This window comes from Natator depressus, chromosome 8 (genome assembly GCF_965152275.1).
Source record: "Natator depressus isolate rNatDep1 chromosome 8, rNatDep2.hap1, whole genome shotgun sequence".
NCBI lineage: Eukaryota > Metazoa > Chordata > Testudines > Cheloniidae > Natator > Natator depressus.
The window spans coordinates 45,464,863-45,487,455 of NC_134241.1; the positions used below are offsets into that span (position 1 = coordinate 45,464,863).

The following is a 22,593-nucleotide window of genomic DNA, read 5'->3' on the forward strand; positions in this document are numbered from 1 at the left end:
GCCCTCCTTCCCCTCCGTTTTTGTTGGACGTTCGGATACAGAAGGAACTGAGGGTGGTTCACCCGTACAGCCCTATGCCGGAGTGCGGCACGAGCTTGTATAGAACGCATGTGTGGACTGAACGGACATTGCTAATAGAAAATCTCTGATCAAGGGCTTGCGAGGCGCATGTGCACCAGAAGTGGAGCACCCATAGGTGGACACATCTGGAAGAACCACAGTTACTGCACAAGCCGAGTAACCTTTTCTTTTTCTCGTCTGCAGCTCTGACACTGATCGATGTTAGGTTTGTATATGTATGGTTTTAAAGACTTGTTTTGTTTTTTCCCTCTCTTACAGTACCTATCATCCTGAAATACCACACTTGACTTGATGGCTGGAGATGTCCATGGAAGCGGCTCTGGGATGATAAGAACTGCTGTGTAATTTAAATGAAACATTATGTATATAGCTGAGGTGTTCTTTTTCAAGATGGCAAAAGAGGCAAGTAGCCAGTTCTAACTAGGGCATTCTGAGAACTGCCAAATGACCCTTTTTCACATACATTGATTTATAACAAGGTTGAATGCCCAAACCCTATTTTTTTGCTATATTCCAGGAATCCCAGTTTGGAACTAGCTACTTGCTAATACATTTTATTTGTATATATAGTTAAGTAGTAATGAGGTTATTTATAATTTAAACACCGTTTCCTACCGCCAGCTGCCGAAGGTAGGAGCTCAGTTGTTTCATGCAAGTGAAGGAGGAAGAAAGTAGCATTATGTTAAAGGGAATCTAACCATTCTGTGAATAATTGCAAGGATGTCACTTTCTCATGGTTTTTTTAAAAAAACAATTAGGTTCTGCAAACCAAGAGACTTTCTGTACTGTCATGGAGATGTGCAAGCTAAGTGTTTTCAGTATCGCTGCTTACAGCTGTGACTAAAGACATTCCACTAAACCTATTTTTGACTGTAAGTGTGGAACTCCTGGTCAATCTTTTCTGGCTTTCTGCGGGGGGGAAATGCATCTTGTGATTTGCAGAATGCCAGAGCGTGACAGGTGGCAGGAGGAGATTTGAAAAACATGCTGGTTTACCTGTCTGTAGTGGGGGGTCTAAGTAGTGAAAGTGGTCATAGGTTATCAGGAATCCACAGGAGATCAGCTTTCTGCTGTCTTATTACACCAAAGTTAGATCGATGATTTTTAAATATGATCAGTTTGATGCCTTGGTGACTGAAGAACTGCATTAGAAGTGTGCCTGCATTTGTGTTACTTTTTAACTTGATTGAAGGAACATGTCCTCCTCTTGGGCACATAGGCGTGGGAACTAGAGATGTGGGGGCAGGAGGTGCTGCAGCACCCCCAGGTTTTACGCAGGGCTCCGCTTCCAGCCCTGCATCTAGGGCTCCACAACCACACCCAGCCTTGGCCCCCTTACCACTGTCCATATCCCCTCTTCCTGGAGCCATGGCCCAGCTCTAGGGAGCAGCGGGGGGCGTGGACAGATGTCATCCCCACTCTAAAAGTTCCAGCACCACTTCCTGGAAACATGCAAAGTCTCTTTAACGGCTGAATAGGCGACTATCCGTGATTCTCAGAGCTAATGTGCATATTTACCTTCCCACTGTTTCATCTGTACAGGGATGCAAAAGTCAGAGCCACCCTTCCTCTCTCTAAAAATCTTAAACATGTAATGCGTAATGGCAAAGAGGAGTGTGTACATAGAAAGCTGAATGTAGGAGGGGCTCAGAGGAAACATGCTAGTTCTCCAGTGCCACTGTTGAGAAAGGGCTGCTGTAAGATGGTCAGAGATGTAAATTTGAAAAGGGTAGATTAAAGTCAGCTACAAAATGAGGCAATAAGGGCTGCAGTAGCAGGTGCTAGGACCTGCAGAGCTCAGCCCATATATAAGAGCTGTGTGTTTCCCTCACTATTGTTCTTCCACTCCCCTACTGCTGTCAAAGCTATAGATGTGTGTTCTAGCTACCCATTGATAATCACATCAGTTAGACTATCCTATCAACTCTCAGAGAACCAGTCCGGCAGGAAAAGGACTCTGGCTTTAGCTGAAAGAGCCAGCTGTTGGTCCAGTGGAGTTTTCATAGCTGAGGACTGAAGCTGTGGAAGACCCTACTGCTTGAATTATGACCTTTTTTTAGAATACCTCTTCAGCCTGCAGTTACCCAGGGGCAAACACTGGGCTGCTTTCCTATATGAATTCTCTAACTCCTAAGGTTTGTGAGGCTGCCAGACTGCAGTGAGTTTGTGACCAAACAGGTTTTCACAGACCACATGGCTGCTGCCAGGAACTGGTCCTCCAGCAAATGTGCCATGGAAAGCAGAACACTACATGGTCCTTGGCAAAAGCCTGGCCCAGCAAACAATGGGCAGACAGCACTCTGTGTGAGGAAAGTAGGAATGTCAGAGGTGACCAAGCCTGATCTCTGACTGCCCCTACTGTCGTGACAGAAAACCTGCAGTCCTGCTACAAGCTCCTGGGCCATATCTCGTCCTCCGCACAAGAGTGGTGGTAATGCCCAGAATCTTCAAGATCCCTGCTCCTGATGACCAGCTCAGACTGAAAGAAGATGAGTGAGACGAGGTCCTGACTGATGATCTGAAGCTCATGGCAGGCTACTATAGTCAATGGCACCTGTAGCTAAGCTTTTCCAAGACCATTTCTAGCATATTTGATTTGCACAATGCAAGCGCGAGCTACGAGTTAAAGATTTTCTTAAATGGCCCACGCCTGCAGGACAGCCCAGACCTGGTTTACCTCCACCCCACATTGGATGCATTGTTGATGTCCCACAGCCACTTGAAGAAAACAGCAGCCAAAGTTAGTGCCACAGGTGAGTTGGAGGTGTGGTTGGGGCATTTAAAATAGAAATTCTTGCAGGCTTCCTGTGGGCTCAGGACTGTGACCATCAGCTGAGGCAGCAGCAAGAATGCTCTCCTCCAACCTGCAGTGCCAGCTGGTGCCGGCCCCTCTGGGAAGGTAGAAAAATGATTGGCTATAAGACTTCCTACAATCCTATCCTGGTTGGCACATAAGGAGATTTCACTAGTAGATGCCACACCAGTCCTTGTTAAGCCTGGGAGAGACTGTACTGTGCCAGTACTGAAGTTTTAGTTGGAGGCACTTTCATAAGCCCCTATTTTCAGGCACTTCACAGCTTTTCCTTCTACCCCTCTGAAGAGTTGCCCTTCAGGCTGACGCCTCCTGGTTATTCTGGGCTCTGAAGTCAGTGTTCTGAGAAATTGTAATCTGTTTGCTTGGCCTTTTGAGATCAAAACATGACGGTGTTTTTCATGCTTCAAGAAATTTCAGCTGCCTCTTTTTTCCTTTGATAACCAAAGCCATCATTGCTCCTGGGTGGGACATAGTCCTCTTAAGAGTACTTTTCATCTATCTGAAGACACTCAGTTGAGAGATGAGTGCTAAGTGATGGGCCTTGTGAGAATTCTCACTCTATTCTTGATGTTTCAAAGAGCAGGGCTTACCAGACAGATGTATCTCTACGCACTTATACAAACAGGAGTGAAAAGGATGCATCATGGAGAAACCAGAGCCAGGAGGTCAAGACTACAGGGGAAGGATTAAAAGATTCACTTTCACAGTCTCCCACTACACCATACATCTGGTACTAGATTACTGTGATGGGTCACACGATGGTAGTCAAACAAAATGTGCTGCCTAAAAATAAGAACAGCATATTAATAGCAAAAATGCTGTCCACTCCTTGCACACAACTCCAGCTTCTACGAGAGAGCAGCTCACTCCCCAAAAGTGGTGAAAAATAACACGGCATGGTCATGTTACAGATCACAAAACCCATTTGCTCAGGTCACATAGAAAGAGATGGCTTTTTTAAACTGCCAATCCTGCAAACTTAGCCTGGGATCTGAAAGTCAAGCTGTGGTTTTTCCCCTGCTTATGCATAAACAGTTACAGAGATCCTGGGAGCAGAAATCATGCTTTGAAATGGAAGGAATAAAAACCTCTTGCTTCACAGTTTGTCATTCCCACTAGAAGGGATTAAGATGAAACCTTCCTGAGCGAAGAGTATTCTACATCTGCCTTTCGCCAGATTCTTTTAGCTTCTTCTGAAGCATCTGAGATAAAACTGGATTAGATGGACCATGGGTCTGAGCAATTCCTACGCTGCACCTGTGCAACTGCAGTGTGTATTCAGTGGGTTTGCATGGGTGTAATCAAGGGCAGACTTTTCCCTTGCCCCATTGGATTTTAGTTAGTTTTGCTGATGTCTAAGTAAGTATTCAGGTCCTTCTCTCAGGGCTGTATGAATGGGAGTGAAAATGAATTTGTCACTATGGGAAGCTTATGTGGTACTGAATTCAAACAGAGAACAAGTCTGAATTTAAAAAAAAATTACTTATAAAGTTCATTTGATACTCGTGAGGGAATTCTGCACCAAAAAATAAAAATTCTGCACACAATATTTTAAAATTCTGCATATTTTATTTGTCAATAAATAAATGTGGAGGCTCCAGCATGGCAGTGGAGATCACCCTCCATTCCCCCTCGCCCAGCACATGGACTCGGCGGTGACGCTGCACCCGACCCTGACCTAGCACAAGGGCCAGGCCTGCCCCAGAAACATCCCTGGGCCCTGCCCCTCTGCACCAGGTGCACTGTGATAGCGAGCGAGAGGTATAGAGTCTTGCATTCATGCCCAGCCCTGGCCCCCAATCCAGGTGTGGGGCGGGCAGGCTCAGCCTGGCAGGATCCAAGTGTGGAGGGGCTTAGTGTGGGGAGATCCAGATGTGGGGTGAGAGGGTTCTGTGTGGGGCAGTCTGGGTGCGGGTTGCTCAGTGGGGGGTCTGGGTGTGGAGGGGCTCTGGATGCACAGAGGCTCATTGGGTGGGGTCCGTGTGCAGGTGGTTGGGGCTCGGCAGGGGGGTCTGGGGGGGGGCTCGGCAGGGGGTCCCAATGCTGGGGGAGTGGGGCTTTGTGGGGTGGGGGCCTGGGTGCAGGTGGTGGAGGGCAGTGGGCTCGGCAGGGGGGTCTGGGTGGGGGGGGGGCTCGGCAGGGGGTCCCAATGCTGGGGGAGTGGGGCTTTGTGGGTGTGGGGGGGTGGAACTTGTCAGGGTTTGAGTGTGGGGGGGCTCAATGGGAATGGTCTGGATGCAGGGGGAGAGGGGCTCATTGGGGGGTGATCTGGGTGCAGATGTGGGGGTCCGGATGCACGGGAGGTGGGGTTCGGCTGGGGGCCTGGGTGCAGAGGGTGAAGCTCAGCAGGGATATCTTTAGCGTGTTTTAGGATCCAAGATAATTTTTAGGAATTATTCTTGGAAGTATAGTTAGCTATGCATTAAACTCCCTTTAAAAGTACTTCCTGGTGCTACAGTAACCTGATTAAGGTTTAATGTGCAATCCTAGTCCATAGTCAAACTCAGGGTTCAGATGGGGAATGCATGAGAATAGAAAGCCTTCTATTATCTACATAGCCCGTAGCCTTCTCCGTGCTTGCGGCCTTGGAAGAAGGCCTCTTCCTAGGTTCCTGAGCTCAGTCCTGGACCCACTTCTCCTCTCACTTCCCGTGTAAGTGTAACCCATTGTTCTCAGGGAGTGATGTTGATTTTATACTGGTGACGGTAAGAGCAGAATCGGGCTCACGTGACTGTGCTTTCCAACATGGCCAGCGCTGGTACTTCTAGCAAAGAGACATCCTTGTTAAACTGAGCCGCCTATGTGAATACTACAGCAGGCATCACTGACCTGGCTCTGAAGTGCAGCAGTTCAAAGAAAGTAAGTTACCGAAAAGCAGCTCTCTTGTCTAGAAGCTTTTGCCTGCCTCCTGCAAGTTTTAGCCACTCCTGTCTATGGGCCTGGAAGCCCACTCACTTCTAATCTAGGAGCAACCTTTTTTGTGGGAATGAGAGAGCCCTGCTCAGTCCACAGCTGATTGAGGGCATCATTCCTGGGTCAACACACTCCACTGAATCATCTTCGTCTTGCACTTGGTTGGATTAGGTCAGTATTTTTTTCTGTGTACAAAACTAACTTGCGTCTCTGTATTGGCCTCCACTAAACTTTTGTCCTTTTCCAGTTTTAATTTACATTGTTTTCCTGTAAAAACAAATTTTTTTCCACTTCAGTAGAATCCTTTGAGCTAAGGAGTGACAGTCCATCGAGCTGGGGTAGCTGGATACAAAAATGGGTATGAATTTCTCCTTTAATTAGTTTCAGGGGCTGGACAAAGCTGGTTATATAAAGGCTCGTTATTTTTCTCTCTCTGGCAAATCTTTGCCTGCAACTCATTCCTGGAATGAATTTTCTATTAGCATTTCAGTTACTACTGGCTCCCTGCTGTGTTGGGGAGGAAGGATGGTTGGGCAGGGATACCCATGTTCAATTTCCTGCTCTGCCACAGACTTCCATGTGACCATGGACAAGTCACTTAGTCTCTTTGTGCCTCAGTTTCCCCTTATCTGTACAATGGGATGCTAATGCATCCCTGCCTCCCAAAGGTCGCAGAGAGGAGATGGGGCACAGTTGGAAGAAAGCCCGCCCATTGAAACGTCATGAAATGACACCCCAACGGCTGGGCCAGTCATGTGATATACAGAGCCCTGTTGAGGAAGATACTGACAGTCAGCGACATGTTTAGAATCATGGTTGGTAGAGAGGGGAAGAAACCCTTTCGGTGAGGCTCTTTCCTGTGCAAGGGGGGGTGATACATCGTTTTAATATGGCTAAATGTAAATATCTACATCTGGGAAAAAAGATTGTAGGTCATATGTGCAGGAGGGGGGACTCTATCCTGGGAAACGGTGACTCCTGAAAAAGATTTCGGGGGCATGGTGGATAATCAGCTGAACATGAGCTCCCCGTGTGACACTGGCCAAAGGGCTCATGCAATCCTTGGATGCATCAACAGGGGAATCTCGATTATGAAAAGAGAGGTTATTTTACCTCTGTATTTGGCCCTGATGCAAATGGAATCCTGTGTCCCGTTCTGGTGTTCACAGTTCAAGGGGATGATAAAGTGGTGAGGGGTTAGAGAAGAGCCACAAGAATGATTAAAGGAAAATGTGCTTCACAGGACAATCTATTGTGCTTAACAAAGGTTTAGAGGTGACTGGTTGACAGTCTAAGTGCCCACATAGAGAAAACATTTTTAGCAATGGGCTCCTCTGTCTAGCAGACAAAGATATCATAAGCTCCAGTGGCTGGAAGCTGAAGCTAGACAAATTCAGATTGGAAATAAAAATTCATGCTTTAACACTGAGGGTAATTAACCACTGGGACAATTTACCAAGAGTCAGGGTGGATTCTCCATCACTGGCAATTTGTAAATCAAGACTGGATGTTTTTCTAAAGGATCTGCTCTAGACGTTACTGTGGGGGCAGTTCTCTGGCCTGTGTTGTCCAGGAGGTCAGGCTAGATTAGAGTGGACCCTTCTGGCCTTGGAATATATGTTCCCATTTCAGTTAACACAGTAGCCAGTTACTCAGAAAAACTCTCCTGAATTAGATGACTTCCCATAGGGGTGGCTAGACTGGGTCAGACACATGCTTCAGCAAGTCCAGGATTCTGTCTCTGACTGTGGTCAGCACCAGATACTTCCGGGAAAGCTGCAGGAAACCCTGCACTAGGTAGATGTGAGATAATCTGCTACGAGGCAGGTCTCATCCTAATCCCTGTAGTTCTAGAATGGTTTAAATCCTCGTTCTACACATGGCATGGAGATCATTCCTGGAATCCTTGCAGACCATGCGTTTAATTTAACACCCTTTGATATTTGGTGGCCTCCGGCTCTGGTGTTGCATTTAATTGTAGAAGCTTTAAAAAAGTTCGCCTTGTAGTATTCAGGAGAAATACATTTCTTCGTTTTCTAATGTCTCCCTAACTTCACAAAGGAAGCATCAGCGAGAAGAGTAGGCTGGAGCAGAAAGCATGTTAATTACATTAAATCTAGCCTACACGTTTAGCTTCAGACAGTTCCTCAGGTCAAAGATTTCCATTATGTTGTGTATGTTGTCTGGTAGTTATCTCTTTCCATGTTATCAAGCTCTATAGTTCATAAACTTGTTTGTTAAAAATCTAGGCCTGGATCCTCAAGGCTACCTGGGCACTTAACTCCCACTGATTTCTAGGCTCTTTGAGGATCTGGTGAATACATCAAAAACACTCCTTGAGGCAAGTATTTGCAGAAAATCTGTCTGCATAATTGAAAACCACAGCAGATTATCCAGTCATTTGCCACATACCACACCAAAGATGATGGCAGGGTTGGCCATCAACACGCTACTCAAACCCTGAAGTTTAGATCACTGTCTCGTTCCACTCCCTGAAAGATGGAAGAGTCACCTCATTAGCCACAGGTTGTGTAAAGTTTCAGAGTAGCAGCTGTATTAGTCTGTATTCGCAAAAAGAAAAGGTGTACTTGTGGCACCTTAGAGACTAACCAATTTATTTGAGCATAAGCTTTAAGGTTGAGTTAAGGCACCATAGTTTTTCTTCGTGCTCTTCTTGCTGCCCCTTCCATCCATTGGAAGCTGAACAAGGAAACCGATTCAGCCTCCTCTAGTGGCAAAGACATGGCCAGAGAGCAAGTGATTCTTCGTGCTCTTCTTGCTGCCCCTTCCTTGCTGCCCCTTGCTGCTCTTCGTGCTCTTCTTTCTTCGTGCTCTTCTTGCTGCCCCTTCCATCCATTGGAAGCTGAACAAGGAAACCGATTCAGCCTCCTCTAGTGGCAAAGACATGGCCAGAGAGCAAGTGATTTTGCCGTGGTCATGTAGCATATCAGTGGCAAAATAGGGATTAGAACCCAGCTCTTATTCCGAATCCTGTCCTCTGGACATTACAACATGCTCCCTCTCCTTCCATGGGGTCATCCCATAAGAAGCTCAGTGCCTCCAGATACAACTGGCAAGATGCTCAAATCTCACAAGCTGGCCAAGAAACAATCAAGCAGCTTTCTGGGTTTTCAGCTGTAAAAACTCCATAACACCAGATTGAGACTGGTGGATCTGCATGAGCCCCTGAAGAATTTTGGCCACCCCTACCCCCAAGGACAGGAGTAGCAGGATGGAGCATGTGGCAGCTCCCATGCTGGCTGTTGTGCCACCTACCTAGTTTAACTGCTGCTCCTGGCACCTTCTGTCAGCCCTTCTTACCCATGGTCAGGGCAGAGTCTTCCCAGGGTGCTCTGCTTTCCTGGGCACTGCCCCTGTTGTTCACCTGCGGTGCTCTGTAGCCATGGGATCTCCTGCTTTCCACTCAGGCAGCAGGCCCTTTATTCCAGATGTGGCTTTGTGAAGCCTGGTGATCAACAATGAGCGCTAGCATCTGTCACAGCTTCGCTCTTGTTGCTTCATGTCCAGAAGGGAGAGTTCCAGTGGATGGGATTGCCAAAGGAGACAGTAAAGGTGTGTAATTGTGTCTCTCAGCTGATAGTATTCTGGTGGGATTCCTTCCTCTTCAAAAAAGCCCCCATAGCCCCGCACTGGCAGCCACATCTGCCCACATACCATCTCCGACACAAAACAATCAGCTAACAACCATCCCACCTGACCCCAAGCAGAGCTCTTGCCCCAGCAGAGCCAGGGAGCCATGAAGTCCAATAGAGCCTTCACTACTGCTATTATTTTAGGGGGAAGGTGATCCGACACCACGGTGATGGGCATCAGTATAAAACAATAGGCTAGACTGGATTTTTGCACTCTCTCTCTAACCTCCCGCTGGCATTTGGGCCTCTCTCTCTATTAAGCTGGCACTGAATTTTTGCACCTTGTTTTGTTTTTCCCAGGCACGCAGAGCATTGTTTATCAACTAGCTTAGTTGGGGAGGTTTTTTTCTCCATCCAATCATGAACTGACTGGCATGTTCCAGGCGAATGAATTAAAGCTAGGGAGGTGCCCTGCCATCACCTATAAGAAACCTGCCACTCCCTTGTCTCCTCCTTCCCCTCCCCACACACTGCTGCCTTTAGAGGCCAAAATTTGTGGAGCTGGAGGAGTTCTGTCAGCCTGATGGCTCCATCGCGATGCTATTCAGAGATACAGAATCACCACTCACAACTCCCCCTTCCCCCATGCATCTACCTGGGAGGAGTTGGCTTTGATCACATTTTCAGATGACAAAGGTTGGATTTTTCCTCTCCTTCCCAAACTATTCAGCAAGTGCTGCTCCTGCACCCGTGGCAGCAGGCTTTAGCCAGTGGCCCTGCGGTGTACCCCGCAGCCTCAGACCGTTATATATAAATCAAAATAGTTTTAGAAACATGTGAAGGCTGGAAGCAACCAACACGAGCCAAGGAATTGCTAAGTCACAACTCTCTCCCCAATGCCCCCTGAGGCCCTAGCCAAGTGATCAGCTTTGCTCTGGGCAGGTTGTGGTCCCAGCTGTCCTGTTGGCTGGGGGTTGAGTTGTTTCAGCTAAGCCTGTTTGTGTAGTGCCTGAGCTGCTCCCACCAAGTGCAATACAAACATTCCCACGAAATCGCGCCAACCTGTTGACATGAATGGAAGAGCAGCCGCAGGCAACTGCAGCCCTGCCAGTGCCTGGCTCATGCAGACATAGGCTTGAGAGAGCGTCCAAAGGCAGGCTCTGTGGATAATGGGTGTGTTTGAAACACGGGCACTGTACACATTTATGCCATTAAGAGGACTCATCGCTGCATCTTGCCTTGTGCCGGGGGAAGAGGGGGACAGCACCTGCTTTGCGTTAGCCCTTCAGGCAGCACATTGCAGAAATACGGTGCCCAGGGTGAAACATAACAGGAGTGGACAGTAGCCAGCAAGGTTGTGTGGGCCAGCAGACAGGGCTCAGGACAGCGAGGGGCTAGTCCTAGCTCTGCTGCCCATATAACCAAGGCCCAGAACCCATATGTGGTGGTGATGCCCATTCTCTGCCAGGAGCTGCCGACAGCATCAAGGAGTCCCTTCTGAAAACTAGCCTCTGTCGCCCAAGTCCTCCAAGTATTTAGGCCCCTAATGTCCAATGATTTCAGTAGGAGTTAGGCACCTACATACCTTTGAGGAGTGGGGCCTAGGCAACTATAAAAGTTGAGGTAATCAAAGTTAATGGACACTTGAAAACTAAGGGCTCGGTTGACTGATGGCTCTGTCCCATTCAGTCAGACAGGAATACCACCTCCCGCTGGGGTATTTAGATAAGGCAGCTGCAAAATGCTGTACAAATAATTAGGGCAAAATCCAGCTAGTTAATGTTTGGCAGTGGCAGGCCCGAACCCTAAAAATGCTACATCACTAGCAATCCTACAGGCTCCAACTACTTCTCTGCAGGAGGCTTAGGATTCAAACAGCTGCAATACAAGCTTAGGGAGGGATGGTGCCATAACAGCAAATGCCCGGTGGGGTTTTGTATGCACTGACATCGCACAATAAAGTGCAAAGGGCGCCTCCACCAATACAGTCATTACAAAGGCGTGGTCAGTAATGAAACCTAGGGCCAGTCTGCTTTTAATGCTGGAAGCAGAAGTTGCCAGTGTGGTGAATGCTCAGGGAGAGCCAGCATGGCCAGCCAGGAGGTACTTATCAGCATTATAACATATTGCTTCCTTCTGCCTCAACAAATCCTCCCATAACTGGCCCGCATAGCTGAAGGCTAAGGCGGCTCATCATGAGCTACAGGCTTTGGGGAATGTTTATTTAGAAAGCGGGCTAAAGGATTGAATGGCTTATTGGGGGCAGGAAGTCGCTTTAGAAGCGGAGATCTCATATACAGCCACCTCACCATGTGCCATCCCCACCAAGGGCATTGCAATGTAGTTGCAGCGTGTTTACAGACCTCTCTTTATACAGAACTTGCAGTATGGTAAGGATGTGGGAGTGGCTGCTATTTCGAATAGGGTGTACCTGTTTCTTATACTCATTTGGTTTGATTATTTATTTGAGCTGGCTGGACTTTTCTGTCAAAATATGTTTTTCAATGGAAAATGGGATTTCCACACAACTGAATTTTTCCACAGGAAAAAGTTGATTAGACCAAAATTTTTCCAGTGGAAAACTGAAATGATGGTTTTGCGGGGTGGAGGGGGAGAACAGGGCAACTCTAAATGTTTGTTTGAAAAACAGAATCAAACTAGATCCACTTAGCTGCCATGGGGCCTCATGGGACTTGTAGTTTGAGTGTGCTGGGCTGCCTGCATGGATTACATTTCCGATGATGCATTGTGGTCTGCCCTCTGGCTGAGCCACCCCAGTGCATCATGGGAGTTCCAGGGCTGCAGTGCGTGAGTACCCCATTATGCTCTGTTTTGCACATGTTGAGACAGTTCCTGACTCAAAGAATTTCTAATCTAAGACAACAGGACGGAGCTAAGGGTGGGCAGAAGGAAGTGTTGTTATCCCCATAGTACAGCTGGGGAACTGAGGCACACAGTGATTAAGGCCAGCTTTTCAAAAAGAGGTCAGCACCCACTGTGCAGAGCCCCTTTGAAAATCGCATTGCCCATGATCACAGAGCACGTTGGTGGCAGCACTGGAAAGCAAACACATCCCTCCTGAGGTCCAATCAAGTTCCACACGACACTCCCTTTCGACACGGCTACAAAATGAGGAACAGCTGGCTGGGCAGCAGCACTGCGGGAAAGGCTCTGGGGATTACAAATTGAATATGAGGCAGTGGTGTGATGTAATTGTAAAACCAAAAGGTACCAGCATCCTGGGGTGTACTAGGAGGACTGTCATACGTAAAACTGGGGCAGTAGTTGTTCCGCTCTACTTGGTACTGGGGAGGCCTCAGCTGGCGTACTGTGTCCAGTTCTGGGTGCCACACTTTGAGAGAGATGTGGACAAATTGGAGAGAGTCCAGAGGAGAACAAAAAAAATGATTGATAGAAGGTTTCGAAAACTTGACCAGTGAGGAAAGGTTAAAAAAACGGGGCCTGTTTAGTCTTGGGAAAAGAAGGCTGAGCGGGGACCTGGTAACTCTCTTTGACTGTGCTAAGGGTTGTTATAAAGAAGATGGGGATCATTTGGTCTCCGTGTCCATGTACGAGAGGACAAGAAGTCATGGACTTGATCTGCAACCCCATTTCTAATCTAACACAACCCCAGCCCCGTACAATTCTGACCCCTAGAATCCTGCATAAATCCACAGCCCCAAATGAAGCCCCAGCCATAATCCCCCAACCCCTTATACATCCTTGGTTCCCCCATGGACCTCCTGCCCCCCAACACCTATGAACTCCTCCCAAATACTTGAGGATCCCTCATCTACCTCAGTTCCCCACCTGCCCCAGGATTCCTTGGCTGGCTAGGTCTTCCCCCAGCACTCCCCTGCTTAGGGCCCTTACCCCCACACACCCTGCTGTGCCCTAGCTCTTACCCCCCCAACCCTCCACGTATTTGTATGTTCCCCCAGGCTGCAGGATCCCCCTCCTGCATCGCCCCCTCCAGAGTCCCCAAGTGCCCATGCCCCCTGGACCTCACCATACATCGTACCTGGGATACCCACATTATTCCCCCCGCCAAACCAGGAGATCCCCTAGCTCCCTGTGCAACACCCCCACTCCATTTCCACAGGCCCCCAATCTAGCCCCCTATGTACCTCAGTGTCCCCCCCCCAATCTTCTCTCCCCCACCTTGGCTCTCCAGCCTCCCCTACACGCCTTGGCTCCACGTCCTCCCCTCTCCCCCTCCATCCCAGGTCCCCAAGGCAGGTCACCTTGCCACTCTGGGTCACAGTGCTGCTCAGGTTTGGCCTGCCCGAGGGAGGGGCCGCCAGGGCAAATAGAAGGGAGTGGCTTTGTGACCTGGTGCATGGGTTGCAGTGTCATCAGAAATTTTGGTCAACTCAAAATGTGTGTTAAAACATGGCAGTAGTGTCAAGCCAGTCTTTCCATGACAAGTTTCCAGCTGAAAAGCTTTGACCAGCCCTAACATTGAGCCACAAGGAAGAAAGAAACATTACCAAGGGTTTTAAATAAATACTGGCACAAGAGAATGGGAAGTGATGCAAATGCTCCTCTAAAAGTCTTTGCTTATCTAAAGAGTGTGAGAAAGACCCCCAGCTCCCTACTTCACCTAGTGCAGTCACCCTGGTCACTGCTTCACAGCCATGTAAACACAGCTACATTGATTTCTGTGGCTGCAAAGTAGGAAAGTGGTGTGGTTGCATGCTCGGTTAGCCAGTGGGATGAGGCCATCTGCGGCTATTTCAAGCGAGATAAGAGAGGAGAAGATGCCTTGATGAGCTCGAGGCATGACCTGCCCATGGGACAGGCATCCCTTTAAAGGGAGAACATACACAGTTCTAAAGGGCCCTTTAAAGCTAGCCAAGAAAGGCATAACAAGCAGTAATGGCTGGACGTTAAAGCCAGACAAATTCTAATGAGAACTAACACACAGTTTTAACAATGAGAGTGTTTAACCATTGGCACAAGCTACCAAGGGGAGTGGTGGCCTCGCCATTTCTAGGTCTTCAGTGCAAGACCGGACGACTTGTTGGAAGTTACTTTAGCCAAATTATTGGGCTCGATACAGGCATCATTGGGTGAGGGTCTCTGGCCTGTGTTATACAAGAGGTCAGATGAGATGCGCTAGGGCTCCCTGCTGGCCTTGCCATCGATGACGCCAACAACCGAAATGATGAGCCCTACAGCGTGAGGTGGGGCAGGCAGGGGTGAAAGTGAGCCAGTACAGCGTACTCGTAAAAAGTGGCTGTCGGTACCGGCCCGTACGCAGCCGATGTTAAAATGCTGCCACGGCAGTGCTTTAAGGACCCTAATTAAAGCGCTGCCCCTTTTGCCCTACCGCAGCCCTGTCAGTGGCCCTGCTGACGCGGCGGGGGAGAGGTGCAAAAGGGGCAGCGATGTTAAAGGCAAAGGACCCTGCTTAAAGCACTCCCCCTGCAGCACTTCAACATCATTGCCCCCCGACCCCGCAGGCCACTGATGGGGTGGGCAAAAGGGGCAGCTGTGCTGGGGCTGGTGATTTAAAAGGGCCCCAGGAGGCGTGGGCCAGGCAGCGTGGATGGGCTGGCTGGGGGAGGCTGACCTCCCCTAGCCCCACCCCTTCCGGTCCGAGGCCCCGGCTCCTGGTGACATGCAGCAGTGGTCGGAGCTGAGCTTGATTACATGGAGCTGAGAATAATTACACGTGTGTGACATGGACCATCTGGGCCAACGTCAGGCCTGGTGTACTGTACATGAAGCGAGCCCTTCCAGGCAAAGATGTGTAAGCCATACGACTAACATACTGAGCCCAGACTTAGACTGATTGCCTGTAAAATGCAGAGCCTGTCAGCTCCTGTCCTTCTAACCCTACCTCTCGCCCACCTGGGGCCATGCTTTTCTCCTTGTCAAACAAAAGTATTTACAGTTAGGGAGATCTGTGGGGCTGGAGCCCTGCTGTGGCACTAGCAAGACCCAGGAACATCTGTGTACGTTAATGGGGTCCTACATGCACCGCAGGCAAATTGTACTTAGACACCGGCAGGACATAGGCAAGTGAGGCTACTTGTGCCTAGAGCAGGGACTGCAGACAAGCTCCGGGCAGCGTCGTCTGTGACCACACGTCGTCCTGCTGTGGCCTTGCTGCTCCATGCAGCGCCTGTATGTCAGCATGGCCATCTGCATGCTTTGACACACTGCCTCTGGCTTTGGGCCTGCCTTGTCAACCGCTTTAAACCGTTGGAGTGGGTGACAAGGCAGGCAAATTTCCAACCAGAGCAGCCTTGGAAAGGGTTAAAGCTGAATTCGTATCAGCAGAGCCCAACTAGCGTGCTCCCCAACATGGCACTGTTACAGATCCTGTCCCTTTGAAAGCTGGATAACGTTTGGAAGGGTTAAGGGAATCCCATCAGTTTCCCAGGCCCTGGTCCCACCACCCAAGTTAGATCCCAAACAGAGGGCCAGTATGACGGTCCCTAAGCCCACTGCTAGGAGATGAGGAATAGCCATACCATGCCGCCCTTGAACAGAGGCTCATCTCAGACCCTGCCCTGTGCCAAAGAGCAAGCCAGTGACAGCCCTTTCTCCTGGGGTAACTTGGCTCTGAGGTACAGTGCCTCAGCCTTCTGGGGAACTTTATTTCTCAGGCTCAGAGCGGCTTGAGATGCATGTGTCCGGGTTTGGCAATGCAGGCACCTGAGGGTCCAGAAATACGCCCAAGGGAGAGGCAGGTGGGGTGGGTGTGTGCTGATGACATTGTGTAGCTACAGATGGGCTGCTCTGGGCACAGAGCCAGACATTAGCTACACTGGCTCAGATTCTTAGCTGACTGCTCTGGGCCAAAGCAGTCGCTGGTTGCAGTGCTGAGCGTGCACGTGTCCATCCCTGTCTATGTGTCCTCTCCCCCCGGCTCTCTCTCATCCCCTGGGTTCATGAGGCAGATTTAATTGCATTTTTAAAAAATATTAATTTTGCTAGCAGCTGTGCTAATGTAAGTGCTGTCAGTCACACACAGTCCCTTCCCCTTGGCTTTAGCTGGCGCCACTGCAAGGAGCTGGGATGTTCTCTGTGCAGCAGGGCTAGCCAGAGGGGAAATGAAGAGATTAAAGCACACAAATCCTTAAGAGATTTAAAACCATGGTATTTCTTACTAATAAGGTTTAACATGCACAAGGATGACAAAGGGAAGCGTGAGTCCTTTACTCAACACAGAGAGCAACTAGCCCAGAGATGGGCAAACTACGGCCCTCGGGCCACATCTGGCCTGCCAGCCAATTTAATCCAGCCCTCAAGCTCCCGCCTGGGAGTGGGGTCTCGGGCTTGCCCGGCTCCCGCCGAGGAGCAGAGTTGGGGGCTGCTCTGCGCGTGCCACAGCTCCTGGAAGCAGCGACATGTCCCCACTGCTATGTTTAGGGCAGCCAGGGGGCTCTGTGTGCTGCCCCGTCTGCAGGCTGCACCCCCGCAGCTCCCATTGGCTGGGAACTGCGGCCAATGGGAGCTGCAGGGGCGATGCCTGAGGACAGGGCAGCACACAGAGCCGCCTGGCTGTGCCTGCCTGTAGGAGCCAGAGAGGGGACATGCTGCTGCTTCCGGGAGCTGCTTGAGGTAAGCGCCGCCTGGAGCCTGCACCCCTGACCCCCTTCTGCACCCCAACCCCTGATCCCCAACCCCACTCCAGACCCTGCACCCCCAGCTGGAAGCCCCCCCCGACCTCAGCCCGGAGCCCCCACCCGCACTCTTAACTCCTCATTTCTGGCCCCACCCCAGAGCCTGCACCCACCCCCCGTGCCCCAACCCTGATCCCCCTCCAGCCATCCGAACCCCTTGGTCCCAGCCAGGAGCATCCTCCTACACCCGAAATCCCTCATTCCCAGCTCCACCCCAGAGCCTGCACCTCCAGCTAGAAGCCTCACCCCCTCTTGCACCCCAACCCTAATTTCATGAACATTCGTGGCCCGCCATACAATTTCCATACCCAGATGTGGCCCTCGGGCCAAAAAAGTTTGCCCACCCCTGAACTAGCAGATGCGAGGACTTGGCGTAGCAATAAATTGGTGCATGGCCTTGGGGGAAGTCAGATTCCTCATCTTTACAATGCTGCTGCTGCTACTTGCACACCCCTGTTAAAGTGCTTTGAGTGCAAGGTAAATGCAGGGTATTTATTACTAAACCACTCTTCACTCTCAAAGCTTCTGCAGTCGCCACATGGGTGAAATTAAAGGATTAGAGGATTAATAAATATGCCTTAGACTCAAAGAACTCAATCTCCTCTTTGGTAAACTAAATAGATTAAGGGGTGACTTGATCACAGTCTAAAAGTATCTACATGGGGAACAAATATTTAATAATAGGCTCTTCAATGTGGCAGAGAAAGTTCTAACACAATCCGACTGGAAGTTGAAACTAGACAAATTCAGACTGGAAATAAAGTGTAAATGTTTAACAGTGAGAGTAATTAGCCATTGAAGCAATTTACCAAGGGTTGATGCTCCATCACTGACAATTTTAAAATCAAAATTGGGTGATTTTCTAACAGATCTGCTCTAGAAATTATTTTAGGGCAGTTATCTGGCCTGTGTTACACAGGGGGTCAGACTAGATGATCACAATGGTTCTTTCTGGCCTGAGAATATCAATCTATAAATATGAATCTGACAGCTAGGGAAGGGCCGGATTAGATTTCCAAGATTACTCTGCTCAGCTACCATGTAGGCACCTAATGGAAACAGCCAATGGGAGTTAAAAGAAAAAACAAAAACAAACAAACACACGATCTTAGTGTTTTATCCTGCTGCCCAGTACCATAGTAGCAGAGCACCTTCCATGTGCAATCCATACCAGCTAAGGCCCTAGTGGATTTCATGGAGTCTCTGGCACTGCTACTTTCATGCGGTTGGGAAAATCTGTCCCTGAAATCAGCAAGACCAACTACAAGTGTTTGCTAGAAGGTATAAACCCAGAAACATCACTTTGGCTTAGACCACCATCAAGAAGATTTTATGAATTGGCGTCACCAGATAAACTGGATGAACATTAACCATGTGACATTTAGGACAAAAGGCCATGTCATGCTGCAACACTGGCAACCTCCCCGCATTCAAGAGTCCTGGGTCAGGTCTCCAGAAATCAGGAGTTTGACTTAATTTTGGCCTTAACGCTTTAGTGTGAACATTGTCACATTTCCACATAACCATGGAAGCTAGAGACTTGCTTTAAAAAAAAAGGATGCATCCGCCTGTGGCCCCTGGGGCTGTAAGAAAAAACAAACAGAACCCCCCTTCCCCCCCCCCCACCAAATATCATGAGTCTTGCAGTAAAGTCATGAGTTGGCAATACCGCCGCTGGGAGATATTAGTGAGACGATGGTGTGCAAGATGAGCAAGTAATTATCCTGCTACCATTAGGTAGAGCAATCAGATCAGTTTTGAGAGCACGTTATTAAAAAAATATGGTCAACACAGGAGAGAAAATGGCACTAAAACGAATGTGGTGTCAGAGGTTGGGTATGCTGAGGCTAAAGAACTAAAGGAGAGAGAGGCTAAATCGCAGAGAACCAGCGGTGGAGGTTATGAAGAGGGCAGGGAGAGATTATTCACTTGTTAAGAAAAGAACAAGAAGAAATAAGCTTACGCAGCAGAAGGGAAAATTAAATATTAATAGGTTGGAGTGCAGGAAAGTAGGAAGAGTTAATCAATGGAACGAACTGCCAAGGGAGGCTGGGGACTCAGCATTACTGGAGAGATTGCAGGCTGAGCCCCTGTGCCAGCGACAGAGCTCAGTCTGTTGTCTCAATATTCCCACCGTGCAGAAAGGGGGATTTGAACACATCGCCGAAGCCTGCAGACCTTGGAAAGCCAAGCTAGGGCTGCAGGGCAATGGATCAGCTTCTCCAGAGGCATCAGGGTGCAGGCTTTAATGCAGCACCACTCATCCAGCTGACTGGCTGCTGGAATACCAGTGCTGCTCCTCGGTCACTGCCTCTGGCTCATGCCTTACAGCAGATAAACACCAACTGGTTCAACTACCCTCCTATCCATCTCTCTCAGGGCTGCTCTATACTACACAGTTAGGTCGAGGTAAGGCAGGTTATGTCAACCTAACTATGTCTGTGTCTCCCCTCCAGACTTGCTCCCGCTGATGTAAGTGCCCTACAACACCGACATAACTCCACCTCCCCGAGAGGCATAGGTCTTATATCGGTGTAGTTAAGGTGACTCAGGAGCTGTGGAATTGACAAGAAAGCCCCTCCCGCCCCGCCCTGGCTCCCCTGGAGAAGCCTGAGGGTCCCACCGCTCACCCCCTGCTGGGAGCCAGGCAACCTTGAGCTGTGAAATTGACACGGCTGGCCGGCTCCCTGTGGGGAGCAGGCAGGTGGGGGGAAAAGGGTCAAAAAGCCCCGAGTGGCTTCCCCTGGCTCCCAGCAGGGAACAATGGGGGGCAAGAAGCCCCAGGCAGCTTCCCCCCACTCCCTGCGGGCAATGGAGAGCAGCGGGGGCAGCCTACCATTAGCCCAGGAGCCTGTGGGGCAGCCAGGCTCCTGACAGGGAGCTGCCGACAGAGTTGAGAGATTGGGCTCTCAGCCGCCCCCTCCCCACTGCCCCTCTTAGGTTGGTGGAAGTGTCCCTGGTGAGGATGCACACCACTGAAGGAATGTTGATATGAACCACCACAATAATTACTGTATGGGCTATAAGTCAATCTAATATAGGTCAACTTACAGTTGTAGTGCAGACATACTCTCAGTCTCTGCTATGTTCTCTGAATTCCAGCAGTCATGGACCACGATGCCACTGTGTTAGGTGCTGTACCAACAAAGAACAAAAAGATGGCCCTGCCCCAAAGAGCTTCCAGTCTATATTCTGGCACCATTATCGTCAGGCATTTACCAAGTTACCCATGGTCAGCGTCTTTTGTGAAAAATCCACCCCTCTGAGCAATGTGGTTACACCGACCTAACCCCCTGTGTAGACAGCACTATGTCAGCGGGAGAGCTTCTCCCATCAACACAGGTACTGCCTCTCGGGGAGGTGGATTAACTACGCCGACCAGAGAGCTCTCGCCCGTCGGCTTAGAGTGTCTTCATTCAAGCACTACAGCTGCATCAGTGCTGCTGCACCAAGGCCGTGTTTTAGGTATAGACTTGCCCTCAGGCATAGAGAACACCTCTACACGTCTCCAGTCACAGCAAATTTGGAGGGAGCTAGTCTTAATAAATCCCCATAGGAATGTTGCCGGCACCCAGTGCCAGAGGCGAACAACAGCAGGGGTTCGTTACCCGGTGTGCGTCACCCAATAACCACAACGGGATGGAGAAGCAGAAAAGTTTATTTGCAGCTGCAAACAAGGTAAAGGGAGAATAGAATCTCAAATCCTGCACACAGAGCAGGAAGTTACACAGGCTTTTATACATCCTTTCTTCAGCATACTTATCCAATAGCAAGCTGCTCTAAGTATCCATATAGCCAGCCAATCCAGTTACCAGCTAGTTCCCTGTACCATCTGTTAAATCATACATAAAGCTGCTTTATTCAGCATTGTTCTTCCATATCTGCCCTGTTTGGCCTTGTTTAGTTTCAGGCAGTCTGACTCTGCAACATATTGTTGCAGATCCTCAGCATAACTGCTGTGAGTGCCTCCAGGCGGGGGAGGGGGCCAAGGACACTTGGGCCTAGTGCGCATGGCTGCTGCGAGTGCCTCCAGGCCAGGGGCGGGGAGGCCCCCCAAGGACACTTGGGCCTAGTGCGAGGGGGCTTCATCGACACTCGTGGTCTTCCATCCCCTCGAGTTACCTAGTGGCCATGCCCAGTATCCCCAACAGGAATGTTGCTCCAATACCATAAAGAACAAGAATGGAAGGTTTTCGATATTTGGGCCATACGTGAGCTTGGAAAGAGCATATTTTTAACCAGTGAGTGTTGATTTCCCCAGACACACACAAACCAATGAAAAATATTTCCATCAATAATAGATGAAATGTACAGCTAGGCAAAGTAAGAGAAATTCTGCTTGAGAACTTAGAGTTTGATTTAACAACTGGGCAGTGAGGCACAAGACCATGTAAGTGACTTGACCGCAGTCACTCTGGAGGGCTGGCTAATCTGAGAGTTGAACCCAGATCCCTGGCCACTAAACTCTCCTACGTACAAGGATGCCCATCCTGTACTCAGTCAAGCTGTCTCAGCCACATCTACTTGCCTGGCTTTTCCTCATAAGTAGACTACATTTCTGTAGTCTGTTGGAGGGAGTGGCTCCTCCCCCTCTGGGTCTGTGGGCAGCAATCTGCCCCACTAAGTCTCTGGGGGTCACCTGACGTGGGGAATCAGCGGGGCGATGGGAGACGTGAGCTCGGGCCTGTGATCAGGGCCGAACAACAAACACAGTTACAGAGCCGAGCCCCTGGTCGGGGCAGCAAAGAGTCTCTGTCTCAGGCCTGCACTCATGCTGAGCGGCAAACAGTCAGGCCTCCTAGCTCTGGCAGAGGGCCGACAAGCACCGGCTTCTTGCCTAAGAGAGGGGGAGACGGACACCCACTCCACTGGGGTGGCAGGGAAGACGCCGGCTCACCCACTCCACTGCGTCCCGGCCCAAGGCCCTAGCAGTGGCAGAGCGGTCTGCCGCTGGGTCAGCGGGGATCCTGACCGCGGCACGCTGCCTCACTTGCTGGCAGCATTGCAGCCAGATTGGGGTCAGCTACCCCTGGGCCACTTCCCAACTCCCCCTCCTGACATACCTGGCTCTGTAGAGGGTCATCAGGAAAGAAGGCCTCTGTCAGCACCTGCAACTCCTCCGTGCTCAGGTCTGTAAATGGTCCTGGTCAGCCCTCAGCATCCTTGGGGTCTGCAGCAGCCTCCCAGCTCAGGAGCTCACAGCAGGTATCTGGCTTCTCTGGCGGCTACCTCTGGACTGAGATCTCCGGCCCTCCTTTTGTACTTCTGGTCCCGCCCACTAACTGCCAGCGGGAGGGTTGAGTGTGGCGTGGCTCCGCCCACCAGGGTTCAATAAGGGGCTCCTCCCCCTCCGGGTCTGTGGGCAACTAATCCACCACACTACGATCTCCCAGACAATGCTGCGATGTCAATCATCTTGCACACACACCTGCTGGGCTTACATTGCCCTTAACTCCAGTATCTATTTGGAGAGTCACTCTGTGTTTATTTATTTCCAGTATCAAACCAATTTTTTGTACACAACCCCTTGGCTGTGAAAGTGTACTGTGACCCA

The 22,593-nt window shown here is 49.8% G+C and overlaps 1 protein-coding gene and 1 long non-coding RNA gene across 2 annotated transcripts in view; one reads left to right on the forward strand and one right to left on the reverse strand.

Annotated features, from left to right (window-relative positions):
* The window catches only part of VAMP4 (vesicle associated membrane protein 4), a 40,375-nt gene extending 35,940 nt beyond the window's left edge, over nucleotides 1–4,435 (forward strand). Inside the window, exon 8 of the mRNA XM_074960905.1 lies at nucleotides 340–4,435. Coding sequence (XP_074817006.1) covers nucleotides 340–368 — 29 coding nt within the window. The 3' untranslated portion in view covers nucleotides 369–4,435. The remainder of the gene's footprint in view (nucleotides 1–339) is intronic.
* LOC141992169 (uncharacterized) overlaps nucleotides 1–22,242 on the reverse strand; it is a 28,993-nt gene extending 6,751 nt beyond the window's left edge. The window contains exons 1-2 of the long non-coding RNA XR_012640542.1: nucleotides 22,103–22,242; nucleotides 20,091–20,174 (exon numbers count right to left, since the gene is read on the reverse strand). This is a non-coding gene — a long non-coding RNA (uncharacterized LOC141992169). The remainder of the gene's footprint in view (nucleotides 1–20,090; nucleotides 20,175–22,102) is intronic.
* Between the last annotated feature and the right edge of the window lie 351 nt (nucleotides 22,243–22,593).